The sequence below is a fragment of the Bos taurus genome, chromosome 11, assembly GCF_002263795.3.
Source record: "Bos taurus isolate L1 Dominette 01449 registration number 42190680 breed Hereford chromosome 11, ARS-UCD2.0, whole genome shotgun sequence".
Lineage (NCBI taxonomy): Eukaryota > Metazoa > Chordata > Mammalia > Artiodactyla > Bovidae > Bos > Bos taurus.
In genome coordinates this window covers 22845145-22871477 of record NC_037338.1, presented here as the reverse complement: position 1 = coordinate 22871477, position 26333 = coordinate 22845145, and the positions used below count along the sequence as shown (strand labels likewise).

General features: G+C 37.9%; 1 protein-coding gene and 1 long non-coding RNA gene across 12 annotated transcripts in view; one reads left to right on the top strand and one right to left on the bottom strand.

Annotated features, from left to right (window-relative positions):
* Positions 1–1958: 1958 nt before the first annotated feature.
* On the bottom strand, positions 1959–17204 carry LOC104973311 (uncharacterized). Its single transcript, XR_001501296.3, has 3 exons — positions 16858–17204; positions 3351–3442; positions 1959–2570 (listed from the first exon to the last, which is right to left on the bottom strand). It is a non-coding gene; the product is annotated as an uncharacterized lncRNA (long non-coding RNA).
* SLC8A1 (solute carrier family 8 member A1) overlaps positions 16539–26333 on the top strand; it is a 447525-nt gene continuing 437730 nt past the window's right edge. For 10 of the 11 annotated variants that reach the window (XM_005212561.5, XM_010809914.4, XM_024998355.2 and 7 more), the window contains exon 1: positions 16559–16607. In XM_005212561.5, coding sequence (XP_005212618.1) covers positions 16578–16607 — 30 coding nt within the window. In that variant the 5' untranslated portion in view covers positions 16559–16577. 11 annotated transcript variants of the gene reach the window in all.

Genomic DNA, 26333 nt, shown 5'->3' with positions numbered 1-26333 from the left:
CAAGTAGCCTCTTCATCAGATTTTAATTTTTTGAATAAATCCTCTATCATTTCTGAGTAGAGACACTGAACCTTTCAAAGAAACGATTGAATTAAAGTTTTGCCTTGAAATTTGTTACTTGGCAGCATATTAAATGGAGTGTAACATTGTGGGGCGGAGAAGGCAATGGCACCCCACTCCAGTACTCTTGCCTGGAAAATCCCATGGACGGAGGAGCCTGGTAGGCTGCAGTCCATGGGGTCGCAAAGAGTCAAACACGAATGAGAGACTTCACTTTCACTTTTCACTTTCATGCATTGGAGAAGGAAATGGCAACCCACTCCAGTGTTCTTGCCTGGAGAATCCCAGGGACGGGGAAGCCTGGTGGGCTGCTGTCTATGGGGTCACAGAGTCAGACATGACTGAAGCGACTTAGCAGCAGCAGCAGCAGCAACATTGTGGGGGCTTTGAATGGTGTCCTTCATACCACATGTAGCAACAGTCTATAGAGAAGTTGCCTACGTGCAAGAGTTGCCTTGGTTTAGGGATCATTACTCTCTTATTTCCCAGGTTTGCAACAAGAAATTAAATTCCTAAAAACTTCATCTACAGTGAGGCTTGATCATTTTCCAGGTTGCTTGATGTATTAAAAGCATACTGGCTAAGATTCCAAATAACATCACCAGAAGATTGAATTATACACATAAATCATTTTAAGGTCTTCAGTAGAAAAATGCTATATGAATACCAACTAGTGGTATTATTATTTTATCTTATGGTCAGACCTGGCACTTTTTAAACCTACAGGGTCCCACACACATTTTAACAAAATGAGTGTTCCGTTAGAACATACTTCTGTATAACTACATTATAATTTTTGTTTGAGAGAGTGTAGGTGGTGGTACAGATATTCTACTTCCCTTTGACAGCTTCCCCTCTGATTTTTCAAATACATTCACACTCAGGAGGTAAAACTGAAATACTTTTTATATTTCAGAACCATTCTATTTTAAGATTGCAAATGATTTTTAAATCAAGGTCGAATGAGCTGCAACTAGATGTGTCATTCATTGATATTTTTTAGTAGAGATTTAACATTTCTATGCATTTTAACACCCTCTTTTGGTAATGAAAGCATTGGGAACCAACTCTCTCAGTTCTCTCTTGAAAGCCTGATGTTCTTTCTCATTTTTCAAGTGTTTCACGAACAAAAAAGTAACTTGGCACTGTCATTGAGAGAGTGTTTCAATACTCTGGACCCACTGATTGTGCTCTGAGCCATTTGGCTCTGCCCTTTGCATTATAAAGGCAACCAGATGAAAAAGAGTGTTGTACATTTAGGCAAGGTCAAAACAGTTCCAACAAGTGGAAAATCTGCCCAGGCTCCAGCTTGCCTCCCCAGGTTCTAAAATAAGTACCTTTTTTTCCTACTGAAATTGTCTAGTGAAAGTGCTGGTTGGGAAGGATTGGGTGAAGAAAGTAAATGACTTTTAATCTCACTGAAGTAAAGAATTTTATCTTATCCATATTCATATTCCATGTGGTAACTGGCCCAATCAGTGCCTTACATAATTATAAGAACCAAAAAAGGAACAGGGTAAAATTTCTGAATCATCAAATAGGTTTTTTCTGTAATACAAACAGGAAGAGGGGTTTTTTAATTATATTGATAAGAAAACCCTAAAAGAAAGCACAAAGCATAAATTTGGGGAATATGGCTTTCATAGGTATGTATTTGTATTTGTCTGTCTCTGTGTCTATGATATGTGGATATGATACATGGAATATGACTATAAAATACTGAGGCTTAAAAACCACATATTTTGGGCAATATCTTTATGTTGCAGTGAACTTTAATTTAAATAAGGCATGCTAAAGTGCTTTGCAAACTCCTAAAGTGGCAATCAAATAGAAAATGTTGCAATTTTAGATTGTTCAAAAACAAATAATTAATTGAGCAGTTCATATGGTCTATTGCAATAAAACTGTAACTTTGGTACAAACCAGGAAGAATGAAATGACTTGGCTCAAAGCTATATAACTACAGAAAAGGGAGAACAACTAATATAAAAAATTAATGACAAAGCTTATTAAAGACTATTTAATGATGAAGCATTCTTACCTGTCCAATACATAATTTGACTTTGGAATATATTGCTTCTTTTATCTGAAAGAGCCATTTTTATCATTATAATTCCAAATCATGACAGCTCAGAAACTGTCGTTAATAAGAAGAATAAACTGAAGAACTTTATTCCTCCTCCACAGATAGGATTGAACGCAGCCGTATGGATGCAATAGCAGAAAAAGAAGGAAAACAAGATACAGTCTCAATAACTTCATACCTGGAGTCATGATTGCTTGTGTACTTATTCTCAGCTGCCATCACTCAGTCTCACAGCTGGACAACACCTCTCATTCAAAATAAACCTTCAGTTCTTGATGGCTCCATATCAGGTCGCTGCCATTGCCAGCTGTTTCCTGATCAGAGCATGTTGCTTTAAGATTTCCCTCTTTAAGTCCTTAGAGCAACTGCACAAGCACAGGAATACTTTGAAGCATTTTATGCCACTTACCAGTGATATTTGACCCTGTAACAAATTAAAAACAAATCACATTGACTAATGCCATCACTGAAGAGCTATGGTTTCCATCTTGGGCTTCTATGGTGGCTCAGGGATAAAGAATCCGCCTGCAATGCAGGAGATGCGGGTTCAATCCCTGGGTCATGAAGATCCCCTGGGGTAGGAAATGGCAACCCACTCCAGTATTCTTGCCTGGGAAATCCCATGGACAGAGGAGCCTGGTGGGCTAAAGTACATGGGGTCACAAAGAGTAGGATACAACTGAGTGACCAACACACACACCACCACCACCAGAGTAGGAAGCAACAATGTTTCCCTTTACCTGTATCTGTGGATAAGACATTTGTTTTTTGGGCCAAAGATTTTCTCCCTCCACTGTGGTTAAAATTTTACATGCAAGATGAAAAGACAAAGAAAAGTAGAGTGATTTACTGAACTTGTTGCATTTAGAAAGTGGTCCCATTAAAGTAACTTGTAGATAGTTCTGACATACCTTAACATAAGTGCTGGTTTGGAAAAATATACATCTTCATGTAACCTCTGTGCATTTTTCTAAACACTTGTCTGTGACTTTTTCCTGAGTTAATGAATAGCTTAGATGACACATATAATAATCGATGGACTTAGATGGCTCTGATGAGGCTCCGGGCATGGATAGATCCTAAGAAATGTTTTGTAACCTGAAATTTTTGCAAAGTCTCTTCACTTTTTCTTTGGGAACAATGGCCAGGTGTGTTTGAAGAAATGCTTTCCTACTTTTCAGCCCCATCATAACCACTCACTCACCCCAAGTTAGTGTCAGCCTCATTGGATTTAATCTGGTCCCAGCCAGCTTGACAGGATGGCTTCTCATTCATCAGTGCCTTTAAAGTACCCTCCTTGCAAAAAAAGAAAAAGTATATATATATATATATATAATATTCATTATATATAAATATTAATATATAATTTAACATATATATTATATATATTGTGTGCATGCCAAGTCTCTTCAGTTGTGTCCAACTCTGTGACCCTATGGACTATAGCCCTCTGTCCATGGGTTTCTCCAGACAAGAATATTGGAGTGGGTTGCCATGCCCTCCTCCAGGGGATCTTCCTGAACAAGGGATCAAACCAGTGTCTCATGTCTCCAGCATTGACAGGCAAGTTTTTTACAATAAGTGCCACCTTGGAATGTGTGTGTGTGTGTGTGTGTGTGTGTGTGTGTGTGTGTGTGTGTGTGTGTGTATATGTATATGTATATGTATGTATTCCCTGGGGCCCAACTACGCTATTGAGAGAGAATGGTAATAAGGCATTCTCTGCTCAGTTGTCCAACAACTCTAGTCAAAATACCTTGAAATTGCTTACCCTAATTTTAGTTCATCTCTTCAAGCTCTGCCTGCTATAACTCAAAAAAACCTATGTCCCAAAAAACCCACATCTGTATTGTACTTTCTTTTAGCGTTAATATTGCTGCCTGTTCCACAGAGATAAGCCCATAGACATAATCGTGCTTAATGAGGCTGTCTATATAGGAATTTAGAACCGACTTTAAATGATACACTATTACAATTAGTAAAGCTTTTTAACCACTGATTTTTAATAGTATCTGGTGAAAAATAATTTTAATAATAGCAAAATCTGAGAGAACTAAGAGAAGTATACTTAATATTTCTTTACAAAATTATTTATTTCTTTAGGAAGTCATTTATTTAGGAACAGAACACTATGTTAGGTATTATAGATTACAAAGTACATAATGGGCTCAGATTCTGAAGTCAGGAAGATTCTAATCCACTCTGAAAAGGAGAATTTACAGTCCCAATAGACAGCAAGAAATAATTGAATACTGTTTTGTTTTCCTTATTTTTTAAATAAAATACAGAACTGAATTGTGTAATAATCATAATGTTCTAGCACAAGCATGGGTTTCCCTAGTAGCTCAGACAGTAAAGCATCTGCCTGCAATGCAGGAGACCTGGGTTCAACCCCTGGATCAGGAAGGCCCCCTGGAGACGGAAATGGCAACTCACTCCAGTATTCTTGCCTGGAGAATCCTCATGCACAGAAGAGCCTGGTGGACTACAATCCATGAGGTCGCAAGGAGTCAGACACAACTGAGTGACCAACACACACACCACCACCACCACCACCACCAGCGTGGAAGGGACGTCCTCGTGTGTCACACGAAGGCAGAGGGTATCATTGGGCACCTATGATGGGCTAGACGCCTTGGCACCCAGAAGGAACTTGAGATGGCTTCAGGCTTTTTATTCGTTTGGGGGCTCATAAGTAGAATCTTTGCACTGTGCATTCAAGAAGACTTTCTTACCTCTTCTTGCTATTCTCTGGAGTTCTGCATTCAGTTTGGTATATCTTACCCTTTCTCCTTTGCCTTTTGCTTCTCTTCTTTTCTCAGCTTATTTGTAAGCCCTCCTCAGGCAGCCAGTTTGCCTTCTTGCATTTCTTTTTCTTAAGGATGGTTTTGGTCACCACCTCCTGTACAATGTTATGAACCTCCATCAATAGTTCTTCAGGCACTCTGTATACCAGATCTAGTCCCTTGAATCTATTCATCACCTCCACTGTATATTCATAAAAGATTTGATTTAGATCATATCTGAATGGCCTAGTGGTTTTCCCTACTTTCTTCAACTTGAGCCTGAATTTTGCAATACAAAGCTGATGATCTGAGCCACAATCAGCTCTATGTCTTGATTTTGCTGACTGTATAGAGCTTCTGCATCTTTGGCTGCAAAGAATATAATCAATCTGATTGCAGTACTGACCATCTGGTGATATCAATGTGTAGAGTTGTCTTTTGTGTTATTGGAAGAGGGTATTTGCTATAATCAGTGCATTTTCTTGGCAAACTCTGTTAGCCTTTGCCCTGCTTTATTTTGTATTCCAGGGCCATACTTGCCAGTTACTCTAGGTATTTCTTGACTTCCTACTAAAGTGAATGATGCAAAGAAATAGAGAAAAATGATAGAATTAGAGAAACTAGAGATCTCTTTAAGAAAATTGGAGTTACTAAGGGAATATTTCATGCAAAGATAGGCACAATAAAGAATAAAAATGGCAAGGACCTAACAGAAGTAAATGAGATTAAGAAAAGGTGGCAAGAACACACAGAACTGTACAAAAAGTCTCTTAATGACCCAGATAACCACAATGGTATGGGCACTTACCTAGAGCCAGACATCTTGCAGTGTGAAGTCAAGTGGGCCGAGGGAGGCACTACTACAAACAAAGCTTAGAGGAGGAGATGGAATTCCAACTGAGCTATTTCAAATCCTAAAATATGCTGTTAAAGGGCTGGATTCAATATGCCAGCACATTTGGAAAACTCAGCAGTGGCCACAGGACTGAAAAAGGTCAGTTTTCATTCCAATCCCTAAGAAAGGCAATGCCAAAGAATGTTCAAATTAAAGTACAATTGCACTTATTTCACATGCTAGTAAAATTGTGCTCAAAATCCTTCAAGCTAAGCTTCAGCAATATGTGAACTGAGAATTTCCAGATGTATAAGCTGGATTTAGAAAAGGCAGAGGAATCAGAGATCAAATTGCCAACATCCGTTAGATCATAGAAAAAGCAAGGGAATTCCAAAAAACCATCTGCTTGTGCTTCATTGACTACTTTAAAGCCTTTGACTGTGTTGATCACAACTGTGGAATATTCTTAAAAAGATGGGAAAACCAGACCACCTTACAAGCCTCCTGAGAAACCTGTATGCAGGACAAGAAGCAACAGTTAGAACTGGACATGGAACAACAGACTGGTTCAAAATTGGAAAAGGAGTACGTCAAAACTGTATATTGTCACCCTGTTTATTTAACTTATATGCAGAGTACATCATACAAAATGATGAGCTGGATGATTCACAAGCTGGAATCAAGATTGCTGGGAGAAATATCAACAATCTCAGATATGCAGATGATACCGCTTTAATGGCAGAAAGTGAGGAACTAAAAAACCTCTTGCTGAAAATGAAAGAAGAGAGTGAAAAAGCTGGCTTAAAACTGAACATTTAAAAAACTAAGATCATGGCATTTGATCCTATAACTTCATGGAAAATAGATGAGGAAAAAGTGGAAACTGATAGATTTCATTTTCTTGGGCTCCAAAATCAATGGGGACAGGGACTGCAGCCACGAAATTAAGAGATGCTTACTCCTTGGGAGAATAGCTATAACAAACCTAGACAGTGTATTAAAAAGAAGAGACATCACTTTGCCAAAAAAAGGTCTATATAGTCAAAGCTGTGGTTTTTCCAGTAGTCATGATGGGAGTGAGAGTTGGACCATAAAGAAGGCTAAGTGCCAAAGAATTGATGCTTTCGAACTGTGGTGCTGGAGAAGACTCTAGACAGACCTTGACAGCAAGGAGATTAAACCAGTCAATCCTAAAGGAAATCAACCCTGAATATCTGTTGGAAAAGCTGTTGCTGAAGCTCTAATATTTTGACTACCTGTCAGGAAGTGCCAACTCATTGGAAAAGACCCTGATGCTGGGAAATATTGAGGCAAGAGGAGGAGGTGGCAGAGGACGAGATGGTTGGATGACATCACTGACTCAATGGACATGAGTTTGAACAAACTCTGGAAGACTGTGAAGGGACAGGGAAGGTTGGCGTGCTTCAGTTCATGGGGTCACAAAGAGTTGGACACGACTTAGCAACTGACCTACAACAACAAGTAGAACCTTGAACAATAACCTGGCAGATAATAACAAAATGTTTCTTATAAATCATGGGACATGAGTTTGGAAAGAAGTGAAAGCAAGAGGGCCTGTCATTTTCAAATGGCACAGAATAGGAAAATCAGACCCTGCAAAGAGAGCAAAAATGAAATGGATTTACCCAAGATCATCTTCTTGGATACTGCCAGCTCAGTTAGAGTTAAGTTTCCAATAACAGCTTCAAATCACCAAATCATGTAATCTGAAATACAAGGATGTATAACACAAATAATCAAATATTTTAACAATAAATACAGCAAGTAAATTTAATATGCCTGTTGTATAGGGCCAGAATTATTATATTATAGAATTAAGAGACCTCTTGCTGCTGCTGCTAAGTCGCTTCAGTTGTGTCCGACTCTGTGCGACCCCATAGACGGCAGCCCACCAGGCTCCACCGTCCCTGGGATTCTCCAGGCAAGAACACTGGAGTGGGTAAGAGACCTCTTAGATGCAATCTATTATGTTAAGTACAATGATTCTGCTTTCCAATGCTCTGGGCAGAATTTAAAAAGCCAGAAATCATATTAGCATAGCAGATCAATTTTCAAACCAGCTGAAGCCCCAGCACTTCATTCTGATTTACAGTATTGGGTTAGCTTCAGGTGTACTGTAAAGTGATTCAGTTATGCATGTTCTAAGTTGCTTCAGTCACATCTGACTCTTTGTGACCCCATAGACTCTAGCCCTCTAGTCTCCTCTGACCATGAGAGTCTCCAGGCAAGAATAACAGAGTGGGTGGCGATGCCCTCCTCCAGGGTATCTTCCTGACCCAGGGATCGAACCCACGCCTCTTACCTCTACCTGCATTGGCAGGTGAGTTCTTTACCACTTGTGCCACCTGGGAAGCCTATCCATACGCAATACTCTTTCTTTTTCAAATTCTTTTCTCATATTGCTTATCACTGACAGTTGAATATAGTTCCCTGTGCTATACAATGGGTCCTTGTTGGCTAGCTGTTTTAAATATAGTGTGTATATGTTAGCTCCAGTCTCAGCAATTTCAACAATGCCATAACTCCTCCATTTAACCCATTCAAAATCAAAATGCTGATAAGTTTGGCACTTGAGGGGTTTTGAGTCCCACTATCCCCTACAATCACCCCAAGAATCAGCCAAAGTGGACCCCTCACAACTAGCCAAACATATTCTATACCATGTTGCATCTCAGCTATTACTCCAACACTTTTGTCTGCCTGAAACCCCCGCCTTCTCACCATTATTCACTCAGGGCCTCAGGACACATGTACCTGGTATGTGATTTATGCTTGTCTCCGTCCTATCCCTGCTTCAGAGTGAGGAGTATAGGGTTTCCCTTGTGGCTCAGTAGTAAAAAATCCACGTGTTCGATCCTTGGTCTGGGAAAATGCCACATGCCGTGGAGCAACTAAGCCCATGCACCACATTGAGCCTGTTCTCTAGAGCCTGGGATCCACAATTATTGAGCCCATGCATTACAACTACTGAAGCCCACACACCCTTGAGCCCGTGTTCCACAAGAAGAGAAGCCACTGCGATGGGAAGCTCTCGTACCTCAACTAGAGGGTAGCCCCCACTTGCCACAACTAAAGAAAAGCCCATTCAGGAAAAAAGACCCAGCACAGCCACAAAGACCCAGCACAGCCAAAAACAAATAAATACAATTTTTAAAAAGAGTGAGGAGTATAATTCAAAGCCAGGCAATTATTCCATGAAATCTTTTTTTATTCTTTGAATTGAGAATAATTTATTCATCTGTCCGTTTAGTCCCTTGTTCAGTTATACATTGTATTGAACACCTATTGTATGATGTTTTAATGATGCAAGTAAAAATGAAATCTATTGTCTGACTATATAAAACTTAAAGCCTAACTGAAAAGCTAACCAACAAAATAATAATTACCCTACAGTTATTGAGTGGAATGTCAGGGTTGTACAAAGTAGGCCTAATATGCCTCAAAAACCTAAACAATAGAGGAAGAATCTTCTCCCCAGAGAAGAGAACAGTTGATCTGAGCTTTGAAATTCAAGGAGTTAGCTAAATAAAGAAGAGAATGAATGATAGTGTAGGCAAAAGACATGCAGGAAAATAGCAGGTGAAGAAAACCAAGTTTTTGCAACTGGCCAGGATGCACATGTACACCAAGTCATTTATAATGAAATGAGAGAAACTTTGATGGTGACTGACCAGAGAAGTAATTAAGATGTGAACAAGTAACTCTCAGAACATTTTCAAAACCTAAGAAATTTATATTTTATCCTGAAAGGCCTGGGTAAGTATTGAAAAATGCTGAACGGGGAATGGCAAGTTAAGAATTTGGCTTTAAATAGTGCCATCATCCACCCAAAACTTAAGCCAGAAATCTGAGGCAAACATGCTACAACACTTCCATTTATAATGAGAAGGAGCCAATTCATCAGAGAGATGTAATAATTATAAAGATAAATTGGCAAACATTTAGCTAGCTTGACCAAGAAGAAAAGAGACTCAAGACATTAACAGGGGACATTATTATTGATCTTACAGGTATAAAAATGATTGAAAGGACTATTATAAACTATTGTATGCCAGTGAATTGATAACTTAGACGAAATGACTAATTCCTCAAAAGACTCATTTAAGAAACTAAACTAATTTTTAAAAATAGATAATCTGAGTAAAGTTATAGCAAGTGTAGAGATCAGATTAGTTTTCAAAAAAAACTTACCTGTAAAGAAAACAAATGTCCAGGTGGCTTCATTTTCAGTTTGAAAATGAAAGTAAGAAGACAATTCCTTTCACAATAGCAGCAGAAGAATAAAATATTTAGAAATAAATTTATCCAAAAAGTGTAAAACATACTCTGAAAACTAAAAAATATTCTTAAAAATTTAACAAAGATCTAAATAAATGAAAATCACCCATGTTTATGGATCAGAAGATTGAATACTGTTAAGATGGCAGTACTCTCAAAGCTGACCTACAGATTTAACACAATTCCTATTAGAAATTCAGTTGACTATATTATAAAAACAGTCTGATTCTGAAATTCATATTGAATTGAAAGAAACCCATAATAGGGCTTCCCTGGTGGCTCAGATGGTAAAGAAACCCATAATAGTCAAAATAATTATGAAAAAAAGAAGAAAAAAGTAGAACTCATTCCTAATTTCAAAACTTACTACAAAATAATGTAATGAAAACAGTGTCTTATTGGAACAAAGACAGACATACATATAGATCAATAGGAAAAAGTTGAGACTCCAGAAATAAATTAAATACAAATCTAAATAAATACATCTAAGGTCAACTGACAACCAACAGGATTACTAAGACTATTCAATGAGAAAAAAAATAGTATGCTCAACAAATGGTGCTGGGACAAATGGGTATCAATTTACAAAAGAATGAAGTCCATTTCATACAGAAAAGTTAATTCAAAATGGATTAATTACCTAAACATAAGAGCTAAAGCTATAAAACTCTTAGATGAAAGCATAGGCAGAAAACTTCATGCCTTCAGATTTGGCAAAAGTATGAGCAACAAAAGAAAAAATAAATTGGTCTTCATCAATATTTCAACACCCCCTAGAGTGCCCCTTTTACTTACTTTTACAAGAAAGTAAAACAAACAAACAAAACACCACAAAATGCAAGAAAATATTTGCAAATCATGTAGCTGATAAATTTGTACCTGGAATATATAATAGACATTTACAACTGAATGATAAAAAGACCACCCAATAAAGAAGTGGGCAAAAAATCTGAATAGGTGTGTCTTCAAGGAAGATATGCAAATAACCAGCAAGTACAGGAAAAAACTGTTAAACATCATTAGTCATCAGTGAATGCAAATCAAAACCACAGTGAGATACCATTCTGCAAACACTAGCATAGCTTGAATGAGAAAGTTAGAGAACAAAAAATATAACAATTGTATGGAGATATTGAACACCCATACACAGCTAGTGAGACTATAAAATGCCACAACTGCTTTAGAAAATAATCTGGCAGTTCCTCAAATGATGAAACAGAATTACCATGCATGTGTGCGTGCTAAGTTGCTTCAGTTGTGTCCAACTTTTTGCTACCCTATGAACCATAGCCTGCCAGGGTCCTCTGTCCATGGGATTTGCCAGGCGAGAATACTGTGGTGGGTTGCCATGCACTCCTCCAGGGGATCTTCCTGATCCAGGGATTGAACCTGCATTCCTTACATCTCCTGCATTGGCAGGTGGGTTCTTTACCACTAGCACCACCTTGGAAGAGAATTACCATATAACCCAACAATTCCATTCCCAAGTATACATCCAAGAGAAATTACAACATGTTGATATAAAAAGTTTTACACAAATATTTATAGCAGGATCATTCATAATAGCCAACAGGTGTAAAACAGTGAGATGTTCATTAATAGATGAATGGATAAACAATATAGGGTATATCTACACAATGAAATATTACTCAGTCAAAAAGAGAAATAAAGTACTAATTCATGCTACAAATGGATGAACTTTGAAAACATGCTAAATGAAGGAAGCCAGACACAAAAGACAATGCATTAAAGTCCCTAATAGAGAGATCCATTGAGACAGAAAGTTGATTACTGGTTCCTTAGAGCTGAGGAGAATGGAAGGACAGGAATGAGATGAAAATGTTTTAAAATTGATTGCAGTGATAGTTGCACATATCTGCAAATGTATTATAGTAAACACCATAGGATTGTACAGTGGCTCAGTGAATAGTCTGGCATGTGAATTATATCTCAATAATATAAGAGAAGTTTGGACATTATGCTGAGAAAAAATTTAATCACTGTGTCAGTGGTGATGCTGGGAACAAGTCAAGAAAATCTATTTAGAAGAAACGATGTTTGAAGTGGTTCTTCAAGGATAAGTAAGAACTGTGTTCAATTGCTTTAAATTATTCCTCATCTTGAAAGATAGACTGAGTTTGCTAATAATTTGCCTTGAAACTTTTTAAAACTTGCTATATGCCTTAACAAGACTTTCATAAAAGATTTCCTTTATGTCCTTAGACAAAAGAAGAAAATATTTTAACCACCAAAAATTGAATATCTCTGCTCTTTTTAAACATTACAATCCTTATCTCCCTCTTTAATACTACTAATTTGTGTCAGACATCCAGTCTAAATGATCTATGTTAACATTGTGGCCCGCTGCTTTAGGGAACTGAAAACATTAGATAATTTGTCCAGATAAACCAAAATGATGTTGATATTTTTTGACACTCTGTTTTTCTGTCTCCTTTGAGTTGGCAGACACTATCCAGATGGTCAGTGGGGTATTTGAGATTCTCTTTTTTTTTTTTTTGGCTATGCAGGGTCTTCATTGTGCCATGTGGGATCTAGTTCCCTGACCAAGGGTTGAACCCTAACCCCCTGCATTGGGAGCATGGAGTCTTAACCATTGGACTAAGAGTGAAGTCCCTATTTGAGATTCTTATACCTTAAACAGCAGGGAGGGCTGCCAGGCTAATAATACTAGTTGAGAGTTAATTATCATCTGACCATTTTTCACTCATGTATTAATCCATGTAATTATTCAGCAAACTTGTCAAGTTACTGTAGAAGATACACTGCATTGAATGTTGGAAATACAAGAACAAATAATACGGTGCCCCTGTCTTCCAGGAGCTTACAGTCTAATGGCCAAGGGTGGAGAGGTCAGAAGAGACTAGAGTATGCCATATGTGCCTTGTAATATCTGGTGGTGAGGTCTGGAAAGACTTGAGAAAGGAAGAGACACTGAGCTGAATCTTAAAAGCCTGAGGATACCTTCATCAGGCAGAAAAGGTAAAGCATATGCATGAATGTGCCTACTTTTTGGGGAAGGTACAGAACTTTCCATTGAAAGGAACAGCCTGTGCAAACTATCCCATAGTGAAAGAGCATGCCCAGATGCACTTCTCTATGGAGTTAGACAAATTTTTTGATGTCAATACATTAAATCCTGACTTCCTCATTTGCAAGTGTCATGAAGACCAGTTTAACCTCTTTCCCTGAAAGTATAATAGGACTCGAACCTCCTTAACAAGAGAATTTTTCCTTATACACATACCCCAAGGCATCTTCCAGAGTTGAGGAAAATCTCCCCGGCCAAGAGTACTGATTACCCAAGCTAAGCAGGAAGTTGGCCCACTTACACAGCAAGCTTCGTCAAGAACATGCCAACTCAGTTTGGCCAACCCAAAACGGGCAAACGCATTTTGGAATACACAAGCTTCTCATACCTTGGATGTTGCTAAAAATTCCAAGAGGTCTTAAGTTAAGCCTATCAAAGGGTCTGTGAGTTCTTTGAACAGAGCAGTCTCCCAGGCCCTGGTATACATAGTCATTGTGGGTCCTAATGTAGTAACTGCTCTGCATATTAACTAAACTATGCCAAACACATTAACTCATAGGATAATTCTAGAGTGAGAAGGTCAAGAGTTTTCTTGACTAACTAACAGAGGAAGAATCAGAACTTTGTGATATGACCAGTGTTATATAGCTAGTAAGTAACAGAGCTAGGACCAAAGCATTGTCTTTTCATTTGAATCCTGAGTTGATCATCTAGAACCCATCTTGTATTCATTACGGTTTTATTTTTCTCCACTGATAAGAGGCGGACAGCTTGAGATTGCTACAGAGACTCAGGATTGCTGGCAAGAACTGACATTCTTTTGTCTGTCTGGTTCACTTTCCTTGCTTTCCAGGCCTTTGTCCCTCTGCTTGTCCCCTCCTGGTCACCAAATGGCAGCTGCAATTTCAGGCCTTGAATTTGCTCTCTCAGAAGGAACGAGGTGGAAGTAGCAAAAGGACAAGATGGGTAAAAGCTGATCCTGTCCCTTTTTATTTTTTAATTGGAGGGCACAATATAATGTTGGTCTCTACTACACATCAACATGAGTCAGCCATAGGCATACGTATGTCCCCTTCCTTCTTGAAACTCCGTCCCACCACTCACCCAATCCCACTCCTCTAGATTGTCACAGAGCCCCCATTTGAGCTTCCTGTGTCTTATAGCAAATTCCCACAGGTTATCTATTTTAAATATGGTGATGTATATATTTCTACATTACACTCTCAATTCACGCCACTCTCTCCCTCCTGTGTGCACAAGTCTGTTCTCTGTGTCTGTGTCCCTACTTCTGCCCTGCAAATAGTGAATTAAAAAAAAAAACCCTTTTCTGAAGTCTCCCCAAGGGACTCCTGTTTACCCCTGTTTGGCCAAAACAGTGTTACATGGTCATCCCTAGCAGCAATGGATGAGAAAAGAGCTTTGCTTTTGAATTTCTACAGTAGGAAAAGGCAAGGGAAGGGAGGGTGATGAATAACTCCTGGGAAAAGTCATCTTGTACCATGCCCATCATTGGTCAGCTTGTTAAATATCAATCTTAATTTTCATTAGGTATTATTCTATAGACTATATATTATTATATAAATACTAGGTAATTTATTATGAAGATCTATATAATTTATTATATAAACATATAAAGAAAAACTTTATAACTATATTAAATTTATATATGTAATATTTATATGCATATATTTATTTATATATACGTAATTGCTGGTAGGGAGGGCGAGAGAGGTTGGAATTTCAGAATATTTTGAACAAAAAACAACTTTGCCTCTCATTGTTCTGACCTTAGTGTTATTACACAGAGATTACTAAAACTTAGGAGTGCTCTAACTTGCCATAAATATATCAGTTAGGTATCCTTCTCTATTTTTCTTCTATAGAAATATTAAAACCTACATGAGATAGAGAAGATAATAATGAACTCCAGTCACAGGTTGATAGGTGTACCTATAGGCTATCTGCAAATATGATCATTTTGTTAGTCATGTTTTGTCTGCCTCTCCCTTTTTCCTCTGGAATATTTTAAGCAAACTCATTTCAATATACTAAAATGAATTATGCCTGTGTGTCTCAAATTTCTTTTTTCTAACGAGAGACTCTAAGGAGTTTTAACGTGATTTTGAAAAAGTTAACCGGTGGGAAAATGTTATTTGAAAGGTCTCTTTCTCTCTCTTTCCATATTTTGTCCTCTTATTACATAAGTAACAACAAATTGAGAAAAGAGAGAGGCAGATAAGCTTAAACACCTGAAAAGCTAGATTTCAAAAGAACTGGGCATCCTAAGGGAGTATGCAGCACCTCTCTACCACACAGAGCAGGATTTGTTCCCCTTGCCCCCGACCCCCGCCACTTAAAATGTAAGTCACAGCTATGTATCATTTAGAGTACCACTGAAGTTAACAAATGTAGTAATTAGTATTCTATTCAGGTTTATATTCTTTAACATTAAAGAAAAAAATGTTTCCTGAATCTCGAACCGATGGTCGCTTCTTTGGAACTGCCTCAATTATCCTAGTGAGAAGCAATTCCAGTAAGAACTTGGCCTTTCCTCCTCTTATTAGAGATTTTGATTACTTTGACCTGCTGCTGCTACCTTATCCTTAAAGACAGGGGTCCTTATCCTCTAGGATCTAATGCCTGATGATCTGAGCTGGAGCTGATGTAATAATAATAATAAATAAAGTGCACGATAAATGTAATGCACATGAATCATACTGAAATCATTCCTCCCCACCATCCCCACCCACCCCCCAACCCCAGACCATGAAAAAATTGTCTTCCATGAAACTGGTCCCTGGTGCCAGAAAGGCTGGGGACTGTTTCTTTAAGACAAACTATCCAGAGTATTAACAACTATCCCTGGTTAAAGAAATACCTTATGTATTTATTCATCCCTGAACAATGTAATCCATTGTTCAGACATCCATTCATTTCCTAACGCTTTTTGGGTCTCATACCTGTATCTTATCACTGAAATCTTTAAGGATGAAAATCCTGGTAAGGAACTGTAATCACATCTCTCTTTTCACAAAGCTCAGGAAACCCACATCCTGAAAACACTATGTGGGAATCAGGTTAAAAATTGGTTGTTCTCTAACCATCTAGAGAGTAAAAATGTAGAGAGTAAAAATGCCAATCTGAACGTGTGTTTGTGAAAAGGCATAGTGGCAGGATGGCAGGGTGGGAAATGCGCCTGGCTGGAAGGATCTCTATATGTGTATTTTTATCATCCATGTGTTGGATGAAGCGGAGAGCTGCCAGATAGCTTCTTTTCGACAGCTTGGAGTTACTGTTGGGAACAGATCCATGTATGGAAGCGAAAGCCGAAAGGCACAGATAAGCAGAGATCCAGCTATGCAAACCATGTTTAGAGACACTTAAACGACAAGCATCCCAGGTTCTTTCTTTCTGGTAAATTTAGAGAAGCCATCACCCCGGGTCTTTTTTCACATCCAGCCCATGCAGACCGATCGGCCAGCTCAACCAGAGGTAGGTGCAGGGCTTTTGTGATGAAACGTTTCTAAAGGGTCATTTGTGAATATTCCCTCCCAAGCTCTTGAGGTCCCTTAAAGGAAGCTGCCAAATAATATTTTGAAAAAAAGAAAGATTTGGTTTGGGGCTGGTGACTAAGAGGTATTTAACAGCTCTGCCTTCACAAGACAGGGCAGCTTGGTTACAGAGGAAAAGTGGCCGCAAAGAACTGCTCCCAAATAGAATTCTTTTCTCTGGGGTCACTTACTGTTTAGATTTCTGTGGATACGAATCTCCCTCAATATTGCCAGCACCTTGGAAACGGGCCCCAGCTTCCCGTGGGTTCCGATACTGTGTATTTTATGGGAGGGAGGTAAGCTTTGCCCTCTTTGCTTGCTCGTCGGAATCCAGCGTAAACTCACATGTGTGGCTAGTTCTTCCTTAGACCTAGGAAGAGCTGCTTGTAAACGACATTATTATTTTTGGCAGCTGAAGTCATTTTTGCAGTGTTTCTCAGTAGATGGGAGGTTGATTACATCCCGTTCAGAGATTCTTGGTTTGTTTTCACAAACATGGGGTCTTGCGCAAGTTGAAATTGCTGCAACCAGCTGTAAGCACTAGACTTCTCAGTACCTTCAACGTTTCTCTCTTTGTTGATAATGACTGAAAACTAAGGAGCTTGAGGGGAAAGCTATGTAATGATAATTTTGCCATCAGTGATGTTCAGGGGATGGTATATTGTGGCAGAATCACAAAAGCTAGATGTCTTGGGGTCCCAAGTAAAAGCAAGAATATGAAGACAAGAACAGTGTCAGAATCACTATGACTTTAGTTTCCAGGATGCTGGTTAACCGAGCCAAAGCTTATCAGATGCATGTTGAAATGCTACTCCAGCTAATTACCAAATGGTAATCATTAGATCATTAAGCATTTCTTTTAAAATTGTCAGCAAAATCTATGAACTTCTGCAAAACACAAAAGTGGGGGGGGATTTGCAGCTCATAACTATAAAATGTCTGTGTGTTTTCAAGACTGAATTAAAAGCATTTTTACACAAGATAAAGGAATTTAAATTCAAATTTTCCCTCATTGAGAATATTGTGTCTATGTTTCACGGAAGATTTGAACCAACTCTTCATTTAAGTATGTTTTTAATCTTAAGATAGAACATGAGAAGGAAAAGAAAAAGAAAAATTGAGTGTGATTCTTCCTTCTCTGATGACATATATGATACGGAAAATGATTAATAAACAAATGTTAAGAAAATAATAAAAACAGCTTGTAATACTGACCAAGGAGATGGTCTTTGGATAAATTACATATCTGGGAAAAGGATATAGGCAAAGCGACTTAAATTGTGTGGTGGGTTTCTTCAAGTTGTGGGTGTTCTCTAAGACCAAAAAATGTGCCAGGGAAAGAAAAAACAAGGTTTTATTTCAATAAGAATACATTATCATTACTAAAATAATTATCATTCTAAATTTTCATCAAATTTAGATGTCTAGTCTATTTAAACTGACAGCATGTTATATTAACAACACATTCAAACTAACCTTTCTACATCTCTAAAATAAGCTATTTTACTTTATCTAAAAATACTAATATTCTATATCTGCAGGCGAGAGAGAGAAGGAGAGAGAATAAACTATGCCTTCTCTTTTTAAACTAACAGAGCTAACTAAACTGTCATAACTTCAGCTAAAGTGGAACAGGCCTTCAAAAGGATGGAGTTAAAATAATTAAACACTACATACCAGCCGGCTTTCTGAAAGAAATAGCACAGCAAGAGTTTTGGCAATTTTCAATATATAAAAGGTTAATCTAAATGATGTCACTAGTGTTTGTAATCGGATGCAATGCATATATGACATCCACTGTTTCTCATTTGCTTATTGCCAAGTGCATTTCAAGTGTGTACCCCTCGTGAGAAATGTCTGTTCCTGTTTTTTCTTTAGTAAACAAATTTATGAAGTAATAAAGAATTACTTACTGCTGTTTTATATATATAGTATGTCATCTATGAAAAAAAATTTTGACCATAAACTACTTGCCCTTTTGACTTATGACTTCTTAAGTATTTGGTGATGACTGTACATGTTAGAAAATCTTGAGCTCATATTTTGAGAAGAGAATTGGAAGTATTGACGGTCTTACGTGAAAAAAATATGACTTGAATGCTCTATGCTGTAGTTAGCTGAGGTAGAAGCAAATTCACAGAGGCCAAGAATGATAGAAAAGTTGAATTTTGTCCTGAAAGCATAGAGCACAGATTTGAGGTGTCTGTCTGTGAAGGGCCAGACCAGATAGCTCCTGAGCCTGGCTGCTACCAAAAGAGCAGGAGAAACAGATGTTTTTAGGGGCTTTGATGTGAACAATATCCCTTAAAATGTTTGGGGAGAATTTGTATGAAAGTAAGAGTAGAGATTTGCTTTTCCAGAGGCATGGAAAATGGTGACCCAGAGGAAAACCCATTAAGTTTCAAGGAAATGAAAATGATTACTCTAAGGAAAAGAGAATCTATTGGGAACTTAAATAAAATAAAAATTTCTCTAATGATTAAAACTGGACATTCCATGGCAGATAATTATTAAAGTATCTTTAAGATATAAAAAGCATCAATTCAAAAGTATCAGTTTTTTTTGCACTCAGCCTTCTTTATGGTCCAACTATCACATTCATACATGACTACTGGAAAAACCATAGCTTTGACTATATGGACCTTTGTCAGCAAAGTGATGTCTTTGCTGTTTAATACACTGTCTTGGTTTTTCATAGCGTTTTCTTCCAAGGAGCAAGAACCTTTTAATTTCATGGCTGCTTTTGAACTGTGGTGTTGGAGAAGACTCTTGAGAGTCCCTTGGACAGTAAGGAGATCAAACCAGTCAATCTTAAAGGAAATCAACCCTGAATATTCATTGGAAGGACTGATGCTGAAGTTCCAATGTTTTGGCCACCTGATGTGAAGAGCCGACTCACAGGAAAAGACCCTGATGCTGGGAAAGATTGAGCGCAGGAGGAGAAGGGGACGACCAAGGACTAGATGGTTGGAAGGCAACACTGACTCAATGGACATGAGCTTGAGCAAACTCCAGGAGACAGTGAAGGACAGAGGAGCCTGGCGTGCTGTAGTTCACGGGGTCGCAAAGAGTCGGACACTACTTAGCAACTGAACTACAACAAAGAAATTAAAGGGGACGAGTTACCATGGCACTTAGTCTGCTGAGGAGAAAATGGCCTTTTCCATTCCATCGACACCTTGCCATGAAATGGGCCGTGGTCCTCGACTCCTGAAAATCACTGGGCGGGGAGTGGAGGAGGAGATGTCCACTGTACCCTTGATGGACTAAATATTCTTATGGGAGTTCAGGCAAAGGCAGCTTCTTCTTTTAATCCACCCCAGGAAATTCTAATGTGCAACCAGCACTGAGAACCAGTTTCTTTTTGCAATAAAAAAAGTGGTCATCAGTCCAGTTTATTTGGTTGAGGGGAGTTAATAGAACAGCTGAAGATAAAAAACATGCTGTTTCCCAGAAAGGTGATTTCTTGGAATTTTGATTGTAGTAATATTTTCTGACAGAAAGTACCTATTGAAAGGTTCCAACATATTTAAAAAGCTTTCACTAGATATAGATCTAGTTCGTATCACTCATACCCCCTGGCCTGAATGCTGGCCACAATTATTGAAAAGTAAAAATATATGTGTGTATATGTGACATTATGGATCTTAACTACAGCTGCCAAGTGAAATTTCATATTGTTTTAGCTAATTATCAAACAGCCATCTGAAAGTGCATATTAATTTTGGATAGCAACAGTTTTCTACGGATTAGGAAAATCATTGCCTTTTTTGCATTTCTAAGTGTCAAGAACTTTGGAGAGAGGGTGAATGATTTTATGCAGAGGATATATTAATTATCATGTATTAATAAATATGAATAAGAAACTAAGACTAGCCACAATACTAAGAGGCTGTGTAGGGCCACACAAGACTCCTTGCACTTGTCAGTAAGAAGTGAAGACTGGGCTCCCTGAGCCCTGCAAAAATGATTCTGGGTTGAATGTAGATAGAGGATAAATAACACTTTTAGATTTCAGCTCAGGTTATAGCGGACTATTTGAGAAAGGGAGTGGAAGCAGTGATTAGAATGATGACTGCTGAGGATAACTTCAGTCTGACAGCCTAGGTTTTAGGTCTGCCTTCAATGTATTAATGACTAAGTGACTTTGGACAGGTAACATCATCTTTGTAAGCCTCTATTTCCCTCTCTGCAAATTGTGGATAGCAATAACCATATCAAAGGAGTTAAGTAGCAAAGAGCAGAAAAAGAGTTTAGCTTAATTGCCTGTAAATGGTGGTACCATCTTTGTAATCAATATTAAAATCAGATGTATTTTTCTTACGAGACTAATTTCCCTGTCATTAGAAATACTAGACAGAAGAATGATCACATTTTAGAGTATATGAATTCTTGAATTCCTTTCAATTCAGTTTCTAAAGTTAACCCACCACTCATACTGTTCATTTGGGAGATACTGATTCAGTTCAGTTCAGTTCAGTCACTCAGTCGTGTCAGTTAATCACAAACATTGACTTTCCCTCTTACTCCAAATAATATCATGGTGAGTCTGGAAACTATCATTTAAGATGTCAAAAATAAATATAGATGTATATTCACTCACAAATATGAAAGACATACAAAAACTATATCAAAAATAAAGTCATAAAAAAAATGAAGTCATTGTAATAGATGAGAAGGATACCAGTTAACAAGACGTTTCCTTCCTTAATTGTTTTCTAAACAAATTCTGTTTTACATAGAGATGGATGAATCCATTGAATATTTACCCTATTCAGAGCAATGCATTATATTCCAATTAATAATATGTTATTATAATAAAGTCTCTTCAACAGTTTGCCCTTTCAGAGATAAGATGCAATCATATATAAAATGACATATATACTATTATGCTGTTAATATGCAATTATCAATTACAAGCTATTGTTGAATTTCATTTAAAGAAATAGAATTTTAACAAACTATTTCTAAATCTTAACTTTATTGATGCTGTACCCATATAGAAAATATTATGAAATAAAAATTCTTTTTTTTTTTTTGGTTAAAAGCCTGAGTTCAAGATTCAGACAAATCAATAAAATCCCAACTATGCTTCTTATTGTCATTCTGGGCAAGACCTAATAACTGTCTTGAGGTGTGTTGAACTCTACTGTTTTCCAAAACACTTCCAAGGAAGTCATATATATTAATTTATAAATTCTAAAAATTACCCTGCAAGATTGGCAGTCATTTTGCTAAAGAAGAGTGAAGTGAAGTCACATGCCCAAGGTCACACAGCAAGTAAACAGAAAAGGAAGAATTTGAAGCCTATTTTTAGCCTCTGTATTTTGCAGTCCCACAACTGTTTCTTGGCCTTTAAAAGATAGAAATAAATATATTAATGCTTAAAAAAATTAATGTACAAAAAATATACAATATAGAATCTGACAAGAAGTGAGAGCAAGCCACATTATTCTTCTTAGATTCAGTTCAATCACTCAGTCGTGTCCTACTCTACGACCCTATAGACTACTGGACACCAGGCTTCTCAGTCCATCACCAACTCCCAGAGCTTACTCAAACTCATGTCCATCAAGTCAGTGATGCCATCCAACCATCACATCCTCTGTTATCCCCTTCTCCTCCTGCCTTCAATCTTTCCCAGCATCAGGGTCTTTTCCACATCAGGTGGCCACAGTATTGGAGCTTCAGGTTCAACATCAGTCCTTCCAATGGATATTCAGGACTGATTTCCTTTAGATTGACTGGTTTGATTTCCTTGCAGTCCAAGGGACTCTCAAGAGTCTTCTCCAAGACCACAATTCAAAAGTATCAATTCTTCTGCGCTCAGCTTTCTTTTTAGTCCAACTCTCACATCCATACATGGCTACTGGAAAAACCATGGCTTTGACTAGATGGATCTTTGTTGGCAAAGTAATGTCTCTGCTTTTTAATATGCTGTCTAGGTTGGTCATAGCTTTTCTTCCAAGGAGCAAGAGTCTTTTAATTTCATGGCTGCAGTCACCATCTGCAGTGATTTTGGAGCTGAAGAAAACAAAGTCTGTCACTGTTTCCATTGTTTCCCCATCTATTTGCCATGAAGTGATGGGGCTGGATGCCATGATCTTAGTTTTTTGCATGTTGAATTTTAAGCCAACATTTTCATTCTCCTCTTTCACTTTAATAAAGAGGCTCTTTAGTTCTTCACTTTCTGCCAAAAGCATGGTGTCATCTGCATATCTGAGGTTATTGATATTTCTCCCAGCAATCTTGATTCCAGCTTGTGCTTCATCCAGCCTGGCATTTCACATGATATACTCTACATATAAGTTAAGTAAGCAGGGTGATAATATATAGCCTTGACGTACTCCTTTTCCGATTTGGAACCAGGCTGCTGTTGCGTGTCCAGTTCTAACTGTTGCTTCTTGACCTGCATACAGATTTCTCAGGAAGCAGGTCAGGTGGTCTGATATTCCCATCTCTTTTAGAATTTTTCACAGTTTGTTGTGATCCACACAGTCAAAGGCTTTGGTGTAGGCAATAAAGGCTTTGGTGTAGCTGATAAACGATAAAATTCATTTCTGGAACTTTCTTTTTCAAGAGCAACAACATTTTGAACGGATGTTGGCAATTTGATCTCTGCTTCCTCTGCCTTTTCTAAATCCAGCCTGAACATCTGGATATTCACGGTTCATGTTCTGTTGAAGCCTGGCTTAGAGAATTTTGAGCACTATTTTGCTAGCATGTGAGATGAGTGCAATTCTGCAGTAGTTTGGCATTGCCTTTCTTTGGCATTGCCTTTCTTTGGGATTGGAATGAAAACTGACCTTTTCCAGTCCTGTGGCCACCTCTGTGTTTTCCAAATTTGCTGGCATATAGAGTATAGCACTTTCACAGCATCATCTTTTAGGATTTGAAATCGTTCAACTGGAATTCCATCACCTCCACTAGCTTTGTTCGTAGTGATGCTTCCTAAGGCCCACTTGACTTTGCATTCCAGGATATGTGGCTTATTGTCCACTTTATCTGATTAATGAGGAATCTAATCATTTGAAACAATGTTTCTGAGTACCAACTATATAAGAAATAGTTTGATTGTCCTTTATAAACTAATATTTATAAATTGTTGGCTAGACACTTTTGAGAAACAGAGGTTAAATGATTATTTTGTGACTCTATTCCATTCTCTTTACATAATCTTCTCTTTCATAATACCCACTTTTTCAATAAATGTGTCAGAACTAGTATATCCTTCCCCTCCCCCCAGTCTTCACTGTTATACAGCAGAAATGATTTGTATAAAAATGATAAAGTGAGATAAAAATTATTTAAATGAAAGTTAGTATTGTATTCCAGGTCCCATCTCACAGACATATCAAATCACATTTAAATTTCAATTCAAAATTTTAAATGAAGAACAAGAGATCTACTCAGCATTCAACTTACATTTTAGATAATGCTTATGAGCACCAGACCTTCAGGAATTCAATATATAATTTTCACCAATATTATATAGTGGTATATTCATTTATGAAAATTAAAATGTATTTTAACTGTGGTAATAAAACTTGTACAGAAGTTAGTAGCTTATTTTTTTGCAAAGAAAATGGAATGAAAGATTACCTTTAATCCCCTCTACTTTTTATCAGGCATGTGAAAAGGATTAGAGTTCAAACCCACCTTCTCTCACTCTATGCTATTACACATTCAAGAACATTTATTATACTGTTTCCCCAGAGCTAATTTTGCTGCTAATAATTTGAATACTGTTTTGCCTTAAAAAGATTAATATCTATTGTGATTCATGTAGGGGTTAGGGAAAACAAATAAAAAGATGAGTGATTTAAACAACAACAACAAAAAATGAGGTTACTGTAGTTCCCATAAATCTTTAACTTACAATAACTTACAATTCTTAAATTATCACCAATCAACAATGCTACCAACAAACAGCCATAATAATTAGTTAACTTAAAGTACAGAATTTCTTGAGCAATATAAAACGTTGAAAAACTAAAACAAAAGCACAGCATGCTAAAAATCAGAGACCCAAAATTTCATTATAAAGAAACAAATTTGAAGTAACACTTAGATACTTAGTTTTTGTTCAATATGTGTTTACCAAAGCCACAGTTTAGGATCTTTAGGGTAACACAGGCTAAATAAATAACTAGTAGAGAAAATATATGTCCCAAAGCTCTTTTTCTCCCTCAATAATCCATTTGGGTTAAACTAAAACAAAATGTGCTCAATTTACTGGATCATTTTATGTTTTTCAAAGGGATATCTAATAAATATTCACTGAAGAGTTAGAGAACCAGCTCTTCAAAAGTTCACTGAGCTTGTGATCTTCCAAACTACATCTTCCAAAATGTGATCAGAGAAGGAATTCTTCTTCAGCATCTTTGGTGCAATAAGAGGTCTTGTTATCTAAAACCAGTGCCTATGAAATATTGTATTAAATGAATCACCATCTCAGATGTTGAAGACAGGCTAACATGCCACTAGCTCTGAGAAATCTTGCAGGTAGATAATCTGGGTATGACCTTGTTGTTAAGCTAAATGATGGTTTAGAATCCAGATAAGGTGTACCCTGACCTTGCAGCCTCCATGGCAGACATCAGTCATGTCATTGTCACTGACTGAGCCTAGGTTGGTCTCAAAGTCATTCTCACTCAGATTACTGCAGGCAGCCATGGCTAATTGGCCAGAGTTAATACATAGGATGAAAAGTAGCTGTCATCCAATCATGGAACCATCTCCTGGAAATAGTTAACCCTGAAAGAATTGATTAAACCCAGGCCTCTAGTTTTAACACAAAGGACAAGCTATTGAACAGCCTCTGTGTGAAATAGTAGAAGAATGCCTAGCTTGTGTGTGTGCGCGCTCAGTGTCTTGAGTCATGTCTGACTCTTTGTGACCCCATGGTAGCCCATCAGACTCCAGGGGGTTCTCCAGGCAAGAATACTGGAGTGGGTTGCCATGCTCTCCTCCAAGGGGTCTTCCTGACCCAAGGACCAAACCCTCATCTCCTGCGTCTCCTGCATTGTATGCAGATTCTTTATCGCTGAGCCACCGGGAAGCCCTGTATACTTAGCTTATGGAATTGCCAGTTCAAGTTCCAACTTTCACAACTTCATCCATATATATGCATAGTTATTCTAAAAGTATAAGAAAGTCTTTTGAATATTGCTTTTGTTGTTTTCAGAGATGATAAAGATACAAATCACCTAAGGGGCTTCCCAAGTGGCACTAGTGGTAAAGAACCCCGTTGTCAGTGCGGGAGCTGTAAGAGACACGTGTTCGATCCCTGAGTCAGGAAGATCCCCTAGAGAAGGGCATGGCAACCCACTCCAGTACTTTTGCCTGGAGAATCCCATGGACAGAGGAGCCTGGCAGGCTATGGTCCGGTCCAAAGGGTCACACAGAGTCAGATACAACTGAAGAGGCCTAGCACACAACATTTTACATCAGTGAAATTGTGTGACTCTGTCGTTATACTAAACTGGTTGGGCTCCTGGAGCTACATTAAAAACCAGGAGACACAATGCTGAAGAACTTGGTCTTGTGGGGCAAAGAATCACAGAAACGGGCTGTCACAAGGCACTTTCAGAAGAACTATAGGAAAGGGTTAATAACACAGGCCAGAAAGGTTCTAGCCAAGACTGTGACCAGAAATGTGACACCT